Here is a 13,577-nt window from a genome sequence, read left to right as displayed (position 1 = left end):
CTGTTGTACAAAGGCTCTTAAGGCAACCACATAAGCATCTATAACCACGCACGCCAAAGTGGATTCTAGATACTAACTCTTACAATAGAAACCTACTTGAGGGTTCGCCTTTGAAATTTAAAAGCGACCTCGCTGAACAAAGGTTGAATATTTCTTTGAAAAGGGGTAAAACTAGAAAGTTATTTGGAATTTTTGATCCTAGACTATTTCAATTCAGTTAGGACCCAACAGGAAAACCACCAACCTGGTCCATTTATGTTCCGTGGAAGGAGTGGTTAGAGAGCACACCGGGGTATGTTACAGGACCAGAGATAACGGGCGGATTTGCAAGGAATGTTCAGTGTTCATGGAGAAAAACACCTCTAGGATATAGTCTTTTGATCCGCCTAGGAGTCTAGTGAGGATGCGCACGCACTCAGCAGGTGTAGCTCTGCCCTCTAGTGGGTGTGGGACTTCGGCTCAGTGTCCGCTGTGTCTGGTCCACCAAAGCAGATTAAAACGAGCTGTTCGTCAGAAGTCACGCATGAGGGGGTCGGAGTGAGGTGCTGAGCCCGTGAGTGGTCCACATAGCAAACACAGCTAGTGGCCAGAGGTGACGCCCGTCCTGCGGCTTTGACCGCTGGACGATCGGTTTTCAGTCTCTGGTTGCACACCTTCGAAACGAAGGGAAGGGGTCTGGACGTCCTCCCCAGAGCGCTCGGAGGCTTTCATTACAAACCGGCGCGGGGCACACTCCTCACAGGGACGGAATCTGCGGGAGTGGCCCCGCGACCACCGGCTCGCGCAGGAGGGCGAGCGGCCAGGGAAGCGCTGTGCGCGCGGGGCACGCGAGGCACCGCTCGGAGCCCGCTGCCCGCTCCCTCCTCTCCGCGCTCGTCCGCCCCTAGATTGTGACGGCCGCCTCGACGCGGAGGCCTTTTCCTGCGGACTTTGTTGAGGGGATAGGGACCATGACTGCGCCCGTCCGCTCGGGCTGGCCCTGTGGCCGCCTCGTGAGAATGCGTGGCCCGCGCCATGGGCGGGCGGGTCTCCGTCCCTCGCGCCTAGCGGGTGTGTAAAAACAAGCAGGCACTGTCCCGGGGTCCAGAGCTGAGCTGCCCTAGGGCAGACAGGGGCCGGTCGAGGACCCTACCACCAAACAGCCATGGGTTCAACGGCGCCCCTCCGAGGCCGCTGCGAGGCCTCACTTCACTTCCGCCTTCCGGCCGGGAAGAGCAAGTGCGCCTGCGCGCGTCCCTCACGGCGGAAGTGGCTGCGACCGAGTTTTGGGCCGCGGCGGTCCGGAGTGCGGGTTGCGCCGGGCGGCCGGCGGCGGGGAGGGGCGGAGCGCGGGAGGCGGAGGCAGGAGCGCAGCAGCGCGTCCGCGCGAGTCGCCGGGCTGACCGAGACGGGCCCCTCGGCTCCTGTCCTTCCCCTCCCCGCCCGCCGCCCTCTCGCCGCTTCGCTAGGCTCGCGCAGGCTCCGGCTTTGTGCCGCCGCCCGGCGAGCGGCTCCTCTTCGCCCGAGGTCGCGGGGCATCCCCGCGAGCCCCGCGGGTGAGTCGTCGCGCTCCGGAGGAGGGGCTTTGGGAGGGCACCTGTGTCCCCTCCTGCCCCCATTTCCAGAAAGTTCCAGGCCCCGGGGGCAGGGGGCGTATCTCCGGGCGCCGCCCGCCGGCGCGAGCGGGGCGCTGCGGGCCGCCGGGGTGGGCGCGGGTGCGGGCCCCCGCGGCGGGGCTAGGCGGGGTCTCCCCAGCGGCTCCCGTCAGCGCCGCTTCTCCTGGTTTCTCTTGCAGATGCTGCTGCTGGGGGTGGTGGGAGCAGCCGAGGGACGCGTGGCCGGGAGCGGGGGTGACAGCCTGGGATCCCGGGGGCTTCTCTCCCTTGTGCTCCTCTGCTCCGCACTCCCAGTGTGGCCGTGGCTGACACTAAAGACTTTGTAGCCACCAACCCGAGTGCAGTTTCGATGGAAAATGAAGGTAAAGGCCCCTGGCGGACGGGTTGCTACGCGGAGTTGAGGGTGTGGTGGTTTGCTTTTAAGTTGCCTTTTTCCCCCCTATTTTTTATCTTCGGGATTTAATTTTTTTTCCTTTGCGGATGGAGTGTCCAAAGGTTTGCTTTTAGAGGGTACCTAGCTTTTATTTTCGTAACGTGGGGGGCGGGTGTTTTGGAGATTAAGATTCTGTGGGTGACTGTGCTTGATTCTGTTTTCCTGAGACATTCCTGCTTTCTTTAGCTAAGGGAACAGAAGGGAAGTTTTCATTTTAGATAATATCTATGCATGCTGAAAAAGCCATCTGAAAGGACTCTCCGGAGGGGAAGTGGAGATGGAGGGAAGGGGGCTGACTGCTTCTCTGTATATTTGCATATCAAGTCTGGATGTGTGTGCCTGGATTCACTTATAAAAATGAAAATCATTTTTCTTTATCTCTGGAAACAAAAACTCATTGTTTTTCAGTTCATGAAAAGCAACTCTGTGTAAGGAAATCATATGAGGTGATATTCTTTCTTAAAGTTCCACCCTATTTCAAAACATCATTTAGGAGGTTGACAGTGGAACCTGTTTGGCCACGGTACACTGTGGACGCATTAGATTATCGTTTGCATGTCACTTGATTCCTTTGGCCGCATTAAAATATTTAGTGCTTTTCATACACAATGCCAGTTATTTTTTAATGATTTTTTTTCCCCATCTGAAGCAACCACATTTCTGTTTTTTTAATATTGACTTCAGACTTGCTTGAGATCATCTTTTTTTTTTTTTTTCTTTTTAACAGAGCTGTAAGATACTAACATAGCAAATTACAGTTTTTCTTGCACCTTTAAGGTTTTTAAAATCTGAATCTAGTATAGGGAGCTGCAGTTGAGCTTGCTGGTTGCTTCTAATTTGTTTTTCCATTGTTGAGAATGTAGGCTTGATTGTCTAAGTAGGACTAGTAATTTTAAAGTAGATGTTTCTTATAGATGCTGTAATCTGTTTTGCTGTCTGAGACTTCTGGGATATGCAGGAAATATGATGAGAGGCATGATTACATTGCCCAATTTCACTCTGGATGGATAATTTGTGGAAGACATTTTCTGAAATACTAAAGTGTGTAACTGCAGAGGGGTTACACTGTGTAATTGGGTCTTGAGAAACAGCATTTGAAAGCAGAAATATTTTTATCTGGTAGTAAGAAAAATGACTTTTCTGAGCCTTTTCCCCCTTTGTCATTCTGTTGATAGATTTAAGATGAGTAAATCCATTCAGCATTTGAGACAGATTGTTAAATGCATCCCTATACACCTTTTTTTGGTTAGTAACATCTTAAATCACATCTTCAACTTAGTGTACATTTGTGAGCCTTTGTTTTCAGAATGTTACCAGATTGGAGTTCCTTAAAGTAGGTGGATTTGTAGCTGTTGCTTTTGTTTCTTGATGTCTCAGGAAGAGCATGAGTTATAATGCTGACTGCTATAATCTGCTGAGGAGGGAGGGGGTGGTTGTGAGATAGGTGATTCGTGCGTGCTGTCTCTGTTTTACTGCCAAATAAGAATGATGTAGCTTTAAAATAAAAGTTTACCAATTCTTTAAAAATTGTCTTCTGTCCCATTATTCTTGACCATCAAGAGACCATTTTAGTCAGTTTCTCACCATCGCAACATTTTTTCCCTCATATTTAAACACTTGAAAGAACTTGTATAGAGCCTAGAAATTTTCAAAGTGGCCATCTTAAAATACATAGATTGATGTCACTTGCCTTTTTATAGTTGTGTCCTTCTTTGACATAGTGTAATATTAATAGGTATGAAACAAAAATGGATCAAAGTCTTGCCATTGACCACTTAAAGCTGTGTGCCTGGAGGCAAATTGCCTGGCATTTTTGAGCCTCCGATTCCTCATGTATAAATTGGAATTGATCATGTTTAACTCACTGAGAGGATTAAATGAGAAACCCTGTGTGAATTCTCTTGGGAAGGAGGAAGGCTAGAGTTTAAGAGCATAGTTGTAGAGCCAGGCAACGTGATTGGAATGCTGGATGCTCATTTAACATTATTGGCCTTATGCAGATTATTAAAGCTTTCTGTACGTTAGCTTCTTTATAAAACAAGAATAACAATAGAAGCTACCTTATAAAGTTGTTGCAAGTATTTAGAACAGTATCTGGCAAATAGTAAGTGCTCAATAGGTACCTAGCATAAATAGTCTAACCCAGGTTTTGATGCATATTAATTTGCCACATGGCACTCATGACAGTTGAGTGTCAGAGGGGGAATAGTAGTGGCCAAAATTCTTTGTATTGTTATTTGTGAAAATATGGATGGAATGAAGTAGGGGCGATTTCTATGATGTTAGTGCTTAAAGCCCATAGAAAGAGGGCTCTATCAAGAAACCAAGGGACAGTGAGGAAAGAGACAGGCTTGGGTGTGAATTCTGCCAGGCAGTTTTTTCCTGTTCTGAAAATCTGACAAGTTACTATGCTTGTGAGCTTTCTCAGCTTTTTAATTTTCTCATCTGTGAATGGGATAGCACCTTCTTGAAGAGTTGATGGAGTAAGTGAAACCGGGGTACTCAAAGTGGCCAGAACAATGGCTGACAAGCAGTTAGCTTGCTTGAGTGATTTGACTGATGTTGCTAACCCTCAGAAAAAGAGAACCCTCAAGTAGGCTCGCAGAAAAATCGTATCTCCAGTGGGCCCTGCAGAATTGACACAGGCTCCCTCGAGCAGGAGCACGAAGGTCCTTAGGTGGTAACCATGTCTACTCGATTCATCCATGTGATTCCCTTCAGCAATGGGGTATTTTCTTTGGCACTTTAGTGTCAGTTCTTCTGAACCTTTCTCCCAAAGCTTATTTAAACTTTCATAGTAAAACTTGACCGGTTTTTAAGCATAGGCCCCGAGGTGCTTCATGAATATTTGGTGATCAAGCACTAGAAAACATTTGAAGTGCTGATTTTCTGGAATTTCAGGAACTGATCTTAGTCTTTTTTTTTTTTTTTTTTTTAATTTAAATTTGCTTGAGAGAGAGCTCTCCCAGATCCTCCTCAAATACCCACAGCAGCCAAGGGTGGGCCAAACTGAAGCCAGGAACCAGGAACTCAATCTGGGTCTCCCAGATGGGTGGTAGGGGTACAAGTGTCTGAGTCTTCCCCTGCTTGCTGCCTCCCAGGATGCGTTAGCAGGGGCTAGAATGGAGAACAGAGTCTGGGCTGGAAACCAGGTTCTCATGTATGGGATGCAGGCATCTTGAAGCACTGTACTAAACCTCCCCTTTGTCTTCTGCCTCCCAGCACTTTTTACGTGTTTATCAGGAGTCTAAACAGATAGTACTTAGGAATGTGAGGTGCCTGTGGAAATGGTTCTTATATTTGAGAGGTCCCTCTTGTGTTTTTAAAGAGATGACTTAATAGAAAAGATTTTTGAAGATTTATTTATTTGAAAGGCCAAGTTACCTATCATCTATAAGGGGAGGGATGGGGAGACAGAGCGATCGAGCGTTCATGTGAGTGCTTCCATCCACTGGTTCACTCCCCACATGGTTGGGGTTGCCTCAAACCAGAAGCCGGGAGCTTCAGCCCCATCTTGCACTTGGATTGAAGGGGTCCAGCTACTTGGACCATCTTTTACTGCCTGCAGACTCAAACCAGGATGCCAGCATTGCAGGCTTAATCCACTGTACCACAACACTGGCCCCATTAGGCCAGAATTTTGCAGATAGTTTTTCCTCCCCTGTAATAGATTTATTCTTCAGAATAAATTTGGCCTTTCCCATGGAAAAGCAAATGTAAATTTAATGTGCATGAAATTATTTAATCCTGTCTTAAAAAATTACTTTGGCTATTGGATAGAGATACAGTAATGTTTAGGATTTCAGAACTTGGATAATTTAAGGTTATAGGAAGAGTTAATAAGTCTAGAAAAGAATCCCCAAATCTCTTTAGATGGCGTTTGAAAATGATAGTATTTGTATTTTTAGTGTACTTTCTAAAATAGTTTCTTATTGAATTTCAAATTGCTAATCATCTAGCAGTGTCTCAAGAAAAGATTCTGTTAGGATAGTTGGAGGAACTATAAAGAAAAAGGAAAAAAAAAAAAAAAAAAACCCTGATTGTATTCACTTAACTGAGACTGTATCATTTAAGTGGGAAACCAGGCTGTAAAAATATTTGATATTCATCAGTGTGGCAAAGGTAGTTTATTTTGTTTACAGTTTTGTCAATAAAATAATCAGTATGCTTAAAAAAATTGGAAACAAGAGATTGTATATTTGTCAGCATTTTATAAACTGGTACTTAAGCCAGAGGATGGGTGCTGCAGAGAATATTTGGAAGCAGTAGCCTTCTGACAGTTGAGTCCTACATACTTGATTTGTGTTAATGTTTCTATCATTTATTTAATGTCAGCAGAATTCAACTCTGTTAACTGAAGCATTATGAAACAATAGTTTCCTGGGAAGTATGCTCCTAGGAGCCTGAGAGTGAAGTTTTTGGGTGGGTCGGGGAATCTTCATGAACGGTGATCAGCTTTACAAGGTTCAGTTTAGTTTTAAAGGTGGAAACACCATGGGGTAATGGTAAACTTAGCACGGATGAGTTTTAAATTACAGTGTTGTTACATATGACATCTTAAAGATCAGTTCAACAGATACTCGCACATTTGCTGTGTTAAAAGAAATTATTTATTTATTTATTTAGGAAGATTTATTTGAAAGAGAGAAAGAGACATAGATCTTCCATCCACTGGTTCACTCCCCAAATGGCTGTAACTGCCAGGGCTAGACCTAGCCAAAGCCAGTAGCCAGGAGCTTCCTCCTGGTCTCCCATGTGGGTGCAGGGGTCCAAGCATTCAGGCCTTCCCATGCATATTAGCAGGGAGCTGGATTGGAAGTAGAGCAACTGGGACCTGAACCTGTACCTGTAAGAGATGATGGAATCACAGGCAGGCGGTGGCTTTACCTACCACACCACAATGCTGGCTCCCTGAGTTCTGTGTTTTTTTTTTTTTAAATTTATTTTGAAAGCGCGTGTGCAGGGCAGAGAGAGGTATTCACTGGTTCATTTCTTAAAAAGCCACAGTGGTTGGGTCTGGGCTGATTCACACCAGACACCACACGTTGGTCTCCCGCATCAGGGCAGGGGTCCAAGCAGTTGGACCATCCTCTGCTGCCTTCCCAAGTGAATTAGCAGGAAGGTGAATTGGAAATGGAGTACCTGGGACTTTGATTTGGGACTTGGGCATTCCAAGTGGTGTGTTACCTGCTACACCACATGCTAGTCCCTGAACTCTAATATTACTGTCATTTTATACAGAAAAGAATTCCTCAAAACAAAGTGACTAAATTGATGTATTTTCTCTTCAATTATAGGACCAGTATGTATTTCCATTTTAAAATATATTGTCTGATTTCAAGCTTTAAGGTGTTATTGCCAAAGGTATAATTCTTAGAATCACTCAAATTGTGTTGAATTAGATTACCTTGGTGAAACTTGTAATATACTAAGAAAAAATCTGAAATGTTTAGAGGCTATCATAGGTTGTGGACAGAGGGACAATATCCACAGAAGTTAGAAGCTTTGCCTTAATAAGTTTGTAAACTGGTTGTCTCATTCCATTCCATTCTTTTTTTTTTTTTCCTATAGGCATTAGAGATTATGTGAATTGGAATTATTTAATATCTGTTAATTTTTAGTACTTAAATAAGGTCATATGGGTTGACATTTGGTCATTTCATAAATATGCTAACCTAAACTTGTGTCCCCCTAGAGAACACTTGTGTCGCCCTAGGCCCACCTAGTGGTCTCCTAGATACCACAATCAGATTAAATTTCCACCCGGTACCATTGGCTTATGACCTTGGGATTTAACCCTCTGCATACCTGTAGGAGCCATGTCCTGTTAAAACCCTAGCATATACCCTTAATTTACAAGATGGAGTTAGAGAGGTTGATTTCTTCTGTTAGAAGAAAATTGAGGGAGATAGGTTTGTCTATATTAGAATGATGGGAGTGGAGAGTAGAGATGGGTAAGAAAGATGTTTTATTCCTGTGACTAGCTAACAGGGTATGAAGGTGAAGGTGAGTCAGAGATGACTGAATGGAGGTGACACTGTAGAGAAGTGAGCTGTTTTGGTACTGTCCTAGGTGGGTATATTTGAAGGTCAGCCAGTCATGGTGTGAGTCTCATAAGGCTGAGTATGGAGAGGTTTTAAATCAGTTGGGTTGGAAGTCCAGAGTTCAAGTGAACTCTTGTGACCAGAGACCCCATAGGCTGTTCCTTACTCAGCTTGAACAGAGTTAGACATCTGCCTATTGTTGACTGAATGAAAATACTGGCTTTCTCACTCTAGTTCAGTAGTTCTTACCTGGGAGTGACTGACAACATCTAGAGACATTTTTGGTTGACATCTGGGGGTAATGCTACTGACATTCATTGGGTAGAGACAGGAGATGGTGGGAAGCATTCTACAGTATACAAGCTAGCCCCTGTTCCCCAAAGAATTGTCTGGTCCCAACTGTCAGTGGTGGTGGGATTGAGAAACTGTTCTGACCAAACGCAGGGAAGTTAACTATTCTAAGCCTTGATTTCCATTTTGTTTTAATTAGAAAAGTATTTGAGAAGCAGAAAGAGTCCCCATCATCTGGTTCACCAAACAAATGCCTGCAAAGGCTGGAGCTGGGCTGTATCAAAGCAGTCAGCTGGGAAACTCAGTCTAGGTGTCCCACATGGATGGCAGGAACCAAACTACTTGAGCTGCCTCTCAAAAATTTATTCAGGAAACTGGAATCAAGAGATAGAGCTGGGTCTTGAGCCCACGTGCTCAAATATGGGGCACAGCCATCTTAACCATTAGGCTAAATGCTCTGTCTCACTTTTATTATTTTTAAAGATTTACAGAGAGCAAGAGAGACAAAACCTTCCATCTGTTGGTTCACTCCCCAGATGGCTGCAGTAGCCAGGGCTGGGCCAGGTCGAAACCAAGAGCTTCATCTGATCTTGCACATGGGTGGCCTAGACCCAAAAACTTGGGCCATTATCCTCTTCTACTTTCCCAGGCACATTAGCAGGGAGCTGGATTGAAAATGGAGCAGTGTGGACAGGAACTGGAGCCCACATGGGATGCCAACATTACAGGTGACAGCTTTACCTGCTATTCCGCAACACAGGCCCCTCTGGCTTTCTTATAAAGGGCTGATCTTGGCACTGTCTCAGTTTTGTAGGATTAAATAGAGCAACATGTGTACAAATGCCCAGTGTGAAAGAGCCAATTGGCAGGGCCGGCCCTGTGGCACAGTGGGTTAATGCCCTGGCATCCCACATGGGCACCGGTTTGAGACCTGACTGCTCCACTTCCCATCTAGCTCTCTGCTATGGCCTGGGCAGGCAGTAGAAAATGGCCCAAGTCCTTGGGCCCCTGCACCCACGTGGGAGACCTGGAGGAAGCTCCTGGTTTCGGATCAACACAGCTCGGGCCGTTGCTGCCAACTGGGGAGTGAATCAGAGGCTGAAAGACACCTCTCTCTCTGTCTCTGTCTCTGTCTCTCCTCTCTCTGTGTAACTCTGACTTTCAAAATAAATAAATATATCTTAGAAAAAAAAGAGCCAATGGGCAAATGCTAATTTATCTTACCTTCGTTGATTAGATATGGGGATATTGTTTTTTGGTCACTGTCCTTTTCACTTCTAATCTCAAGACTTCATGTATTTTTCTGAGAAATGAAGGGCTACCCAGGAAACTTACGGTAGCTTTTTATTAATGCTTTTCTCATGTTTTTATCCAATTTTGATTTTGATTCTACTTTAGTCAATGACATTAGACCCTTAATTTTGCTGTGTAGCCTGTAAATAAGTTTTAAATATTTTCTGTTGCTTTCAGAACTGTTTGTAACTAATTTTATTGATCTTCAGAGTTAAGATTGAAGTGTTTGAATTATTTCTTTTGGAAAATGCCAGACCTTCCGTGTCTGTAATGCCCTTTTCCTTTTTATCCATTTATAAAATTGTAAGCATACTCCCTGAAGTAAGACTTCTTCCTTGCATTTATTTATTAGGGTCTTTGTTAAGTGGCTTTTTTTTTTTTTTTTTTTTGGCTTATCAAGCAAAATGTCAGTGTTATCACCAGTTCTTTCACTGGTACTGGGAAAGTGCCATTTCTAGTACCCTCCCCTTCAAGATGCATTCCAGTCAGTGGCAAAGTGTGTAATGTCTCTCTATACCTATATAGTTGTGTGGTGGTCTCATTTTAGGGAGCCACTGGAAATCCTTAGGTGTTGTCTCTTTTCTTTTAGGAAAAAAGCCAGTTCAGTCTTTCCATATCTTTATTTCTCCATCTGTTTTGTTGTTTAGTAAACTCTTATTAATGTTTGCTAATTGCAGATATAATTTAGAGGTAGCATTCTTCCTGTTTTTCATATTAAACTAAGATTATTTAAATATACTATTAGTTAAATAGTTTAAAAAATTAGCTTTTGAGAAAAACCATTTAAAGTGGGAAATAATGTATAAATAGTGGAATAAGTAGCAAAGAAATTCTCATTCGCGGGGCCAGTGCTGTGGTGTAGTAGGCTAAACCTCTGCCTACAGCGCCGGCATCCTATATGAGTACCAGTTCGTGTCCTGGCTGCTCCTCTTCCAATCCAGCTCTCTGCCTGTGGCCTGGGAAAGCAGTAGAAGATAGCCCAAGTCCTTGGGCCCCTGCACCCATATGGGAGACCTGGAGGAAGCTCCTGGCTCCTGGCTTTGGATCCACCCAGCTCTTTGCAGCTATTTGTACCGTGAACCAGCAGATGGAAGACCTTTCTCTCTGTTTTTCCCTCTCTTTCTCTCTAGTTCTACCTCTCAAATAAATAAAATCTTAAAAAAAAGAAGAAATTCCTATTCACCTTAAACCTTTAAGCCTATAGGATTCAATGACACTAAATTTTATCCAAGTATAAACTGCTTTTAAAGGTTTATGTTGCTTCATTGTCTTTGTAGACAAAATATATTTAGAGTGTGAAGGATGATACAGCAGTTGTCTTTGCCTTCATAAAGGCTTGGCTTGCCATTGCCTGTAAAATTAATCTTACCCATTAACTGCTTTATGAAATGAATGTAATTGGTCATGTGGATGTACTAGAAGGCATGAGAGTTTCTACTACTTGTTAGTACAGTTGAATAACTGGGGTGGTAGCAGAGATTTCATGGAAAGTGTTATGTCTAATGGAGTAGGGCCATTTTTTTTGTTCCCAAAGTTTATTTATTTGAAAGGCAGAATGACAGAGAGGGAGAGAGAGAGATCTTGCATCCTCTGGTTCATTCCACAAATGGTTGCAACAGGGAGGTTGGGCCAGGCTGAAGCCAGGAGCCTGGAACTCCATCTGATCTTCTATATGGATGCAGGGCCCACGCACTTGGTCCATGTTCTCTTGCTTTCCCAGGCTTATTAGCAGGGAGCTGGATTGGAAGAGGAGCAACTGGGGCTCAATGGGCTCCCATATGGGATGTAGGCGTTGCAGGTGGTGGTGGCTTAACCTGTAGCATGTTGTCCTCAAGGATTTTTTTTTTTTTTTTTTAAGGATTTATTTGTTTGAAAAGCAGAGTTACAGAGAGAAGGAGGCAGGGAGGGAGGGAGAGAGAGATATCTTCCATCCACTGGTTCACTCCCCAGATAACCACAGCGGCCAGGACTGAGCCAAGCCAAGCTGAATTCAGGAGCCAGGAGCTTCATCCGGCTCTCCTATTTGGGAACCGGGGCCCAAACCCTTGGGTCATCTTCCGTTGCTTTTCCCAGGCCATAGCAGGGAGCTGGACTGGAAGTGGAGCAGCTGAGAATTGAAGTGGCACCCATATGGTATGCTGTTGTTGTAGGCAGCGGCTTTACCTGCTAAGCTACAATGCCATCTCCAAGGAACAGTGGCTCACTCCTCAAATTCTGCAATAGTCAGGCCTGGCCCAGGCTGAGACAAGGAGCTGAAATTCCAGGTCTCCTACTTTGGTGGCAGGGACCCAACTGCTTGAGCCATCATTTGCTACTTCACAGGTTGTACATTAGCAGGAAGATGGAATCAGGAATGGAGCTGTGGCTCAAACCAAGGCACTCTGATATGGCATGTGGGTGTCCCAAGTGGCATTTTGAAGGCTAGGTCAAATGCCATCCCCATGGCAATTTTTCTGTCTGTTGGTTTTTGCTGGCAGCAGTTAGAACTGTGGAGTGAGTTTAGTGATGGTTTTTTATTATCCTCATTTCTACTGCACTTAAAAATTGGAATTTTGCTGTTAAGGAAGTATTCTCCTTTTTCCTTCATTTACTAATTATCCAAGCGGTTGCATGGATTCATGGATGTTTATTTTACTTCACAGGTTAAACCTAATATTATCTTACTGCTTAAATTCTGCTAGTTTTGGTTGTTGAAAGCACTTTTGTATTTGCTGCTCTGTCCTTTTTAGAGTGCTTTCACATTTTGTGAGTACCAGTTTACTTTTTTGGTACTACAAGATATTCCTAATGCATCTTGTTATTTTTCCTGCTTATACCAGCCATGAAATTAGCCATTTTCCCAAAGGAGCTGGGTTCATTTTGTTGGAGAACAGTAACTAGAAACCAAGATCTTGGTGTCAAGTATGCTTGATGCTTTTTGGATGTCATTGCTTCGTGGTCTTCTCAGTACATAGAGCTAGCAGTGTACGTATAGTAACATGCATGCACACACACTTTTATTTCCTTCCCTCTTATAAGTAATTAAGACTGTGAATGCATACTGGTTCTGCCACTTCCTGTCTTCCACCACAAGATTCATTCTAGTCTTTTTCTCTCTTCAAGCTTTGACCCTTTTCTTGTTATTACTTTTCCTTTTACAAAGGTGGAAAAATTGGTTCTTATCCCTAGTATATTGACTGACGTGTTCAGTTGTGGTACATGCATCCTGAAGTACTTTCAGAATTGCTAACTCATTCCCCTGTGAGCAACCATTTTTAAACTGGAGTACGATGTTTGTCTTTAGCTACATATTAATAGATATATTCTATTTTTCAAGTAACTTGGCTTACTTTTTTTTTTGTTCCCTATGTACTTCTGTATGGTTATACTAGTCATTTGTAATACAGTTATCTTTGTTTGTTACTGCTTGTATTGTTTTAGATTCATCCAACATCTTGTTTGATTTTAATTATTTCTTAATGTTTTGTAGTAATGTTGACTATATTCCTTTTATTTATCTGTAATGAAGATCTGTTCTTAAAAGGACTGAATTTGCTTCAAGTTATATATACTTATTATTGTTTGTGTGTTAGCAGTTAATTTGAAGGGAGCTGGGCTTTGGCAGTCCACCTCTTGGGTGTGCTTTTTTGGTTTCTTAGTTACAGCTTTCATTTCTGCATCTACACTTGGGAATTTAAATCAGCTTTGGTCCTGTAACTGTCAGTGCTTAAAATCTGTCCACCAACTAAATCTTCTTTGTTCTGGAGGTAGTTTTTGAGTTACCAATAAGGCAAGCATTAATTTCCTTATTGCTGTGATAGATCATAATTAAGTTATTAAGTCCTTGACTTTTTTGGAAAGGGGGGCTTATAATTCATATGCCATGAAATTTCAACATTTTAAAGGTACAATTTAGTGGCCTTTAGCATATTCACAAAGCCA

General features: G+C 43.6%; 1 protein-coding gene across 3 annotated transcripts in view; it reads left to right on the top strand.

Moving 5' to 3' along the window:
* Positions 1 to 13,577, top strand: part of ATP2C1 (ATPase secretory pathway Ca2+ transporting 1) — a 130,205-nt gene that overhangs the window by 21,995 nt on the left and 94,633 nt on the right. The window contains exons 1-2 of one of the 3 annotated variants that reach the window (XM_062214798.1): positions 1,365 to 1,535; positions 1,775 to 1,957. The exons of 1 other annotated variant lie outside the window; for it this stretch is intronic. In XM_062214798.1, coding sequence (XP_062070782.1) covers positions 1,952 to 1,957 — 6 coding nt within the window. In that variant the 5' untranslated portion in view covers positions 1,365 to 1,535; positions 1,775 to 1,951. Of the gene's footprint in view, positions 1 to 1,363; positions 1,536 to 1,774; positions 1,958 to 13,577 lie in introns of those variants that run through there. One more of the 3 variants, XM_062214806.1, reaches the window with a different exon arrangement.

This window comes from Lepus europaeus, chromosome 2 (assembly GCF_033115175.1).
Source record: "Lepus europaeus isolate LE1 chromosome 2, mLepTim1.pri, whole genome shotgun sequence".
Classification (NCBI taxonomy): Eukaryota; Metazoa; Chordata; class Mammalia; order Lagomorpha; family Leporidae; genus Lepus; species Lepus europaeus.
The sequence above is the reverse complement of the archived record's forward strand: the minus strand, read 5'-3'. Positions and strand labels throughout refer to the sequence as shown.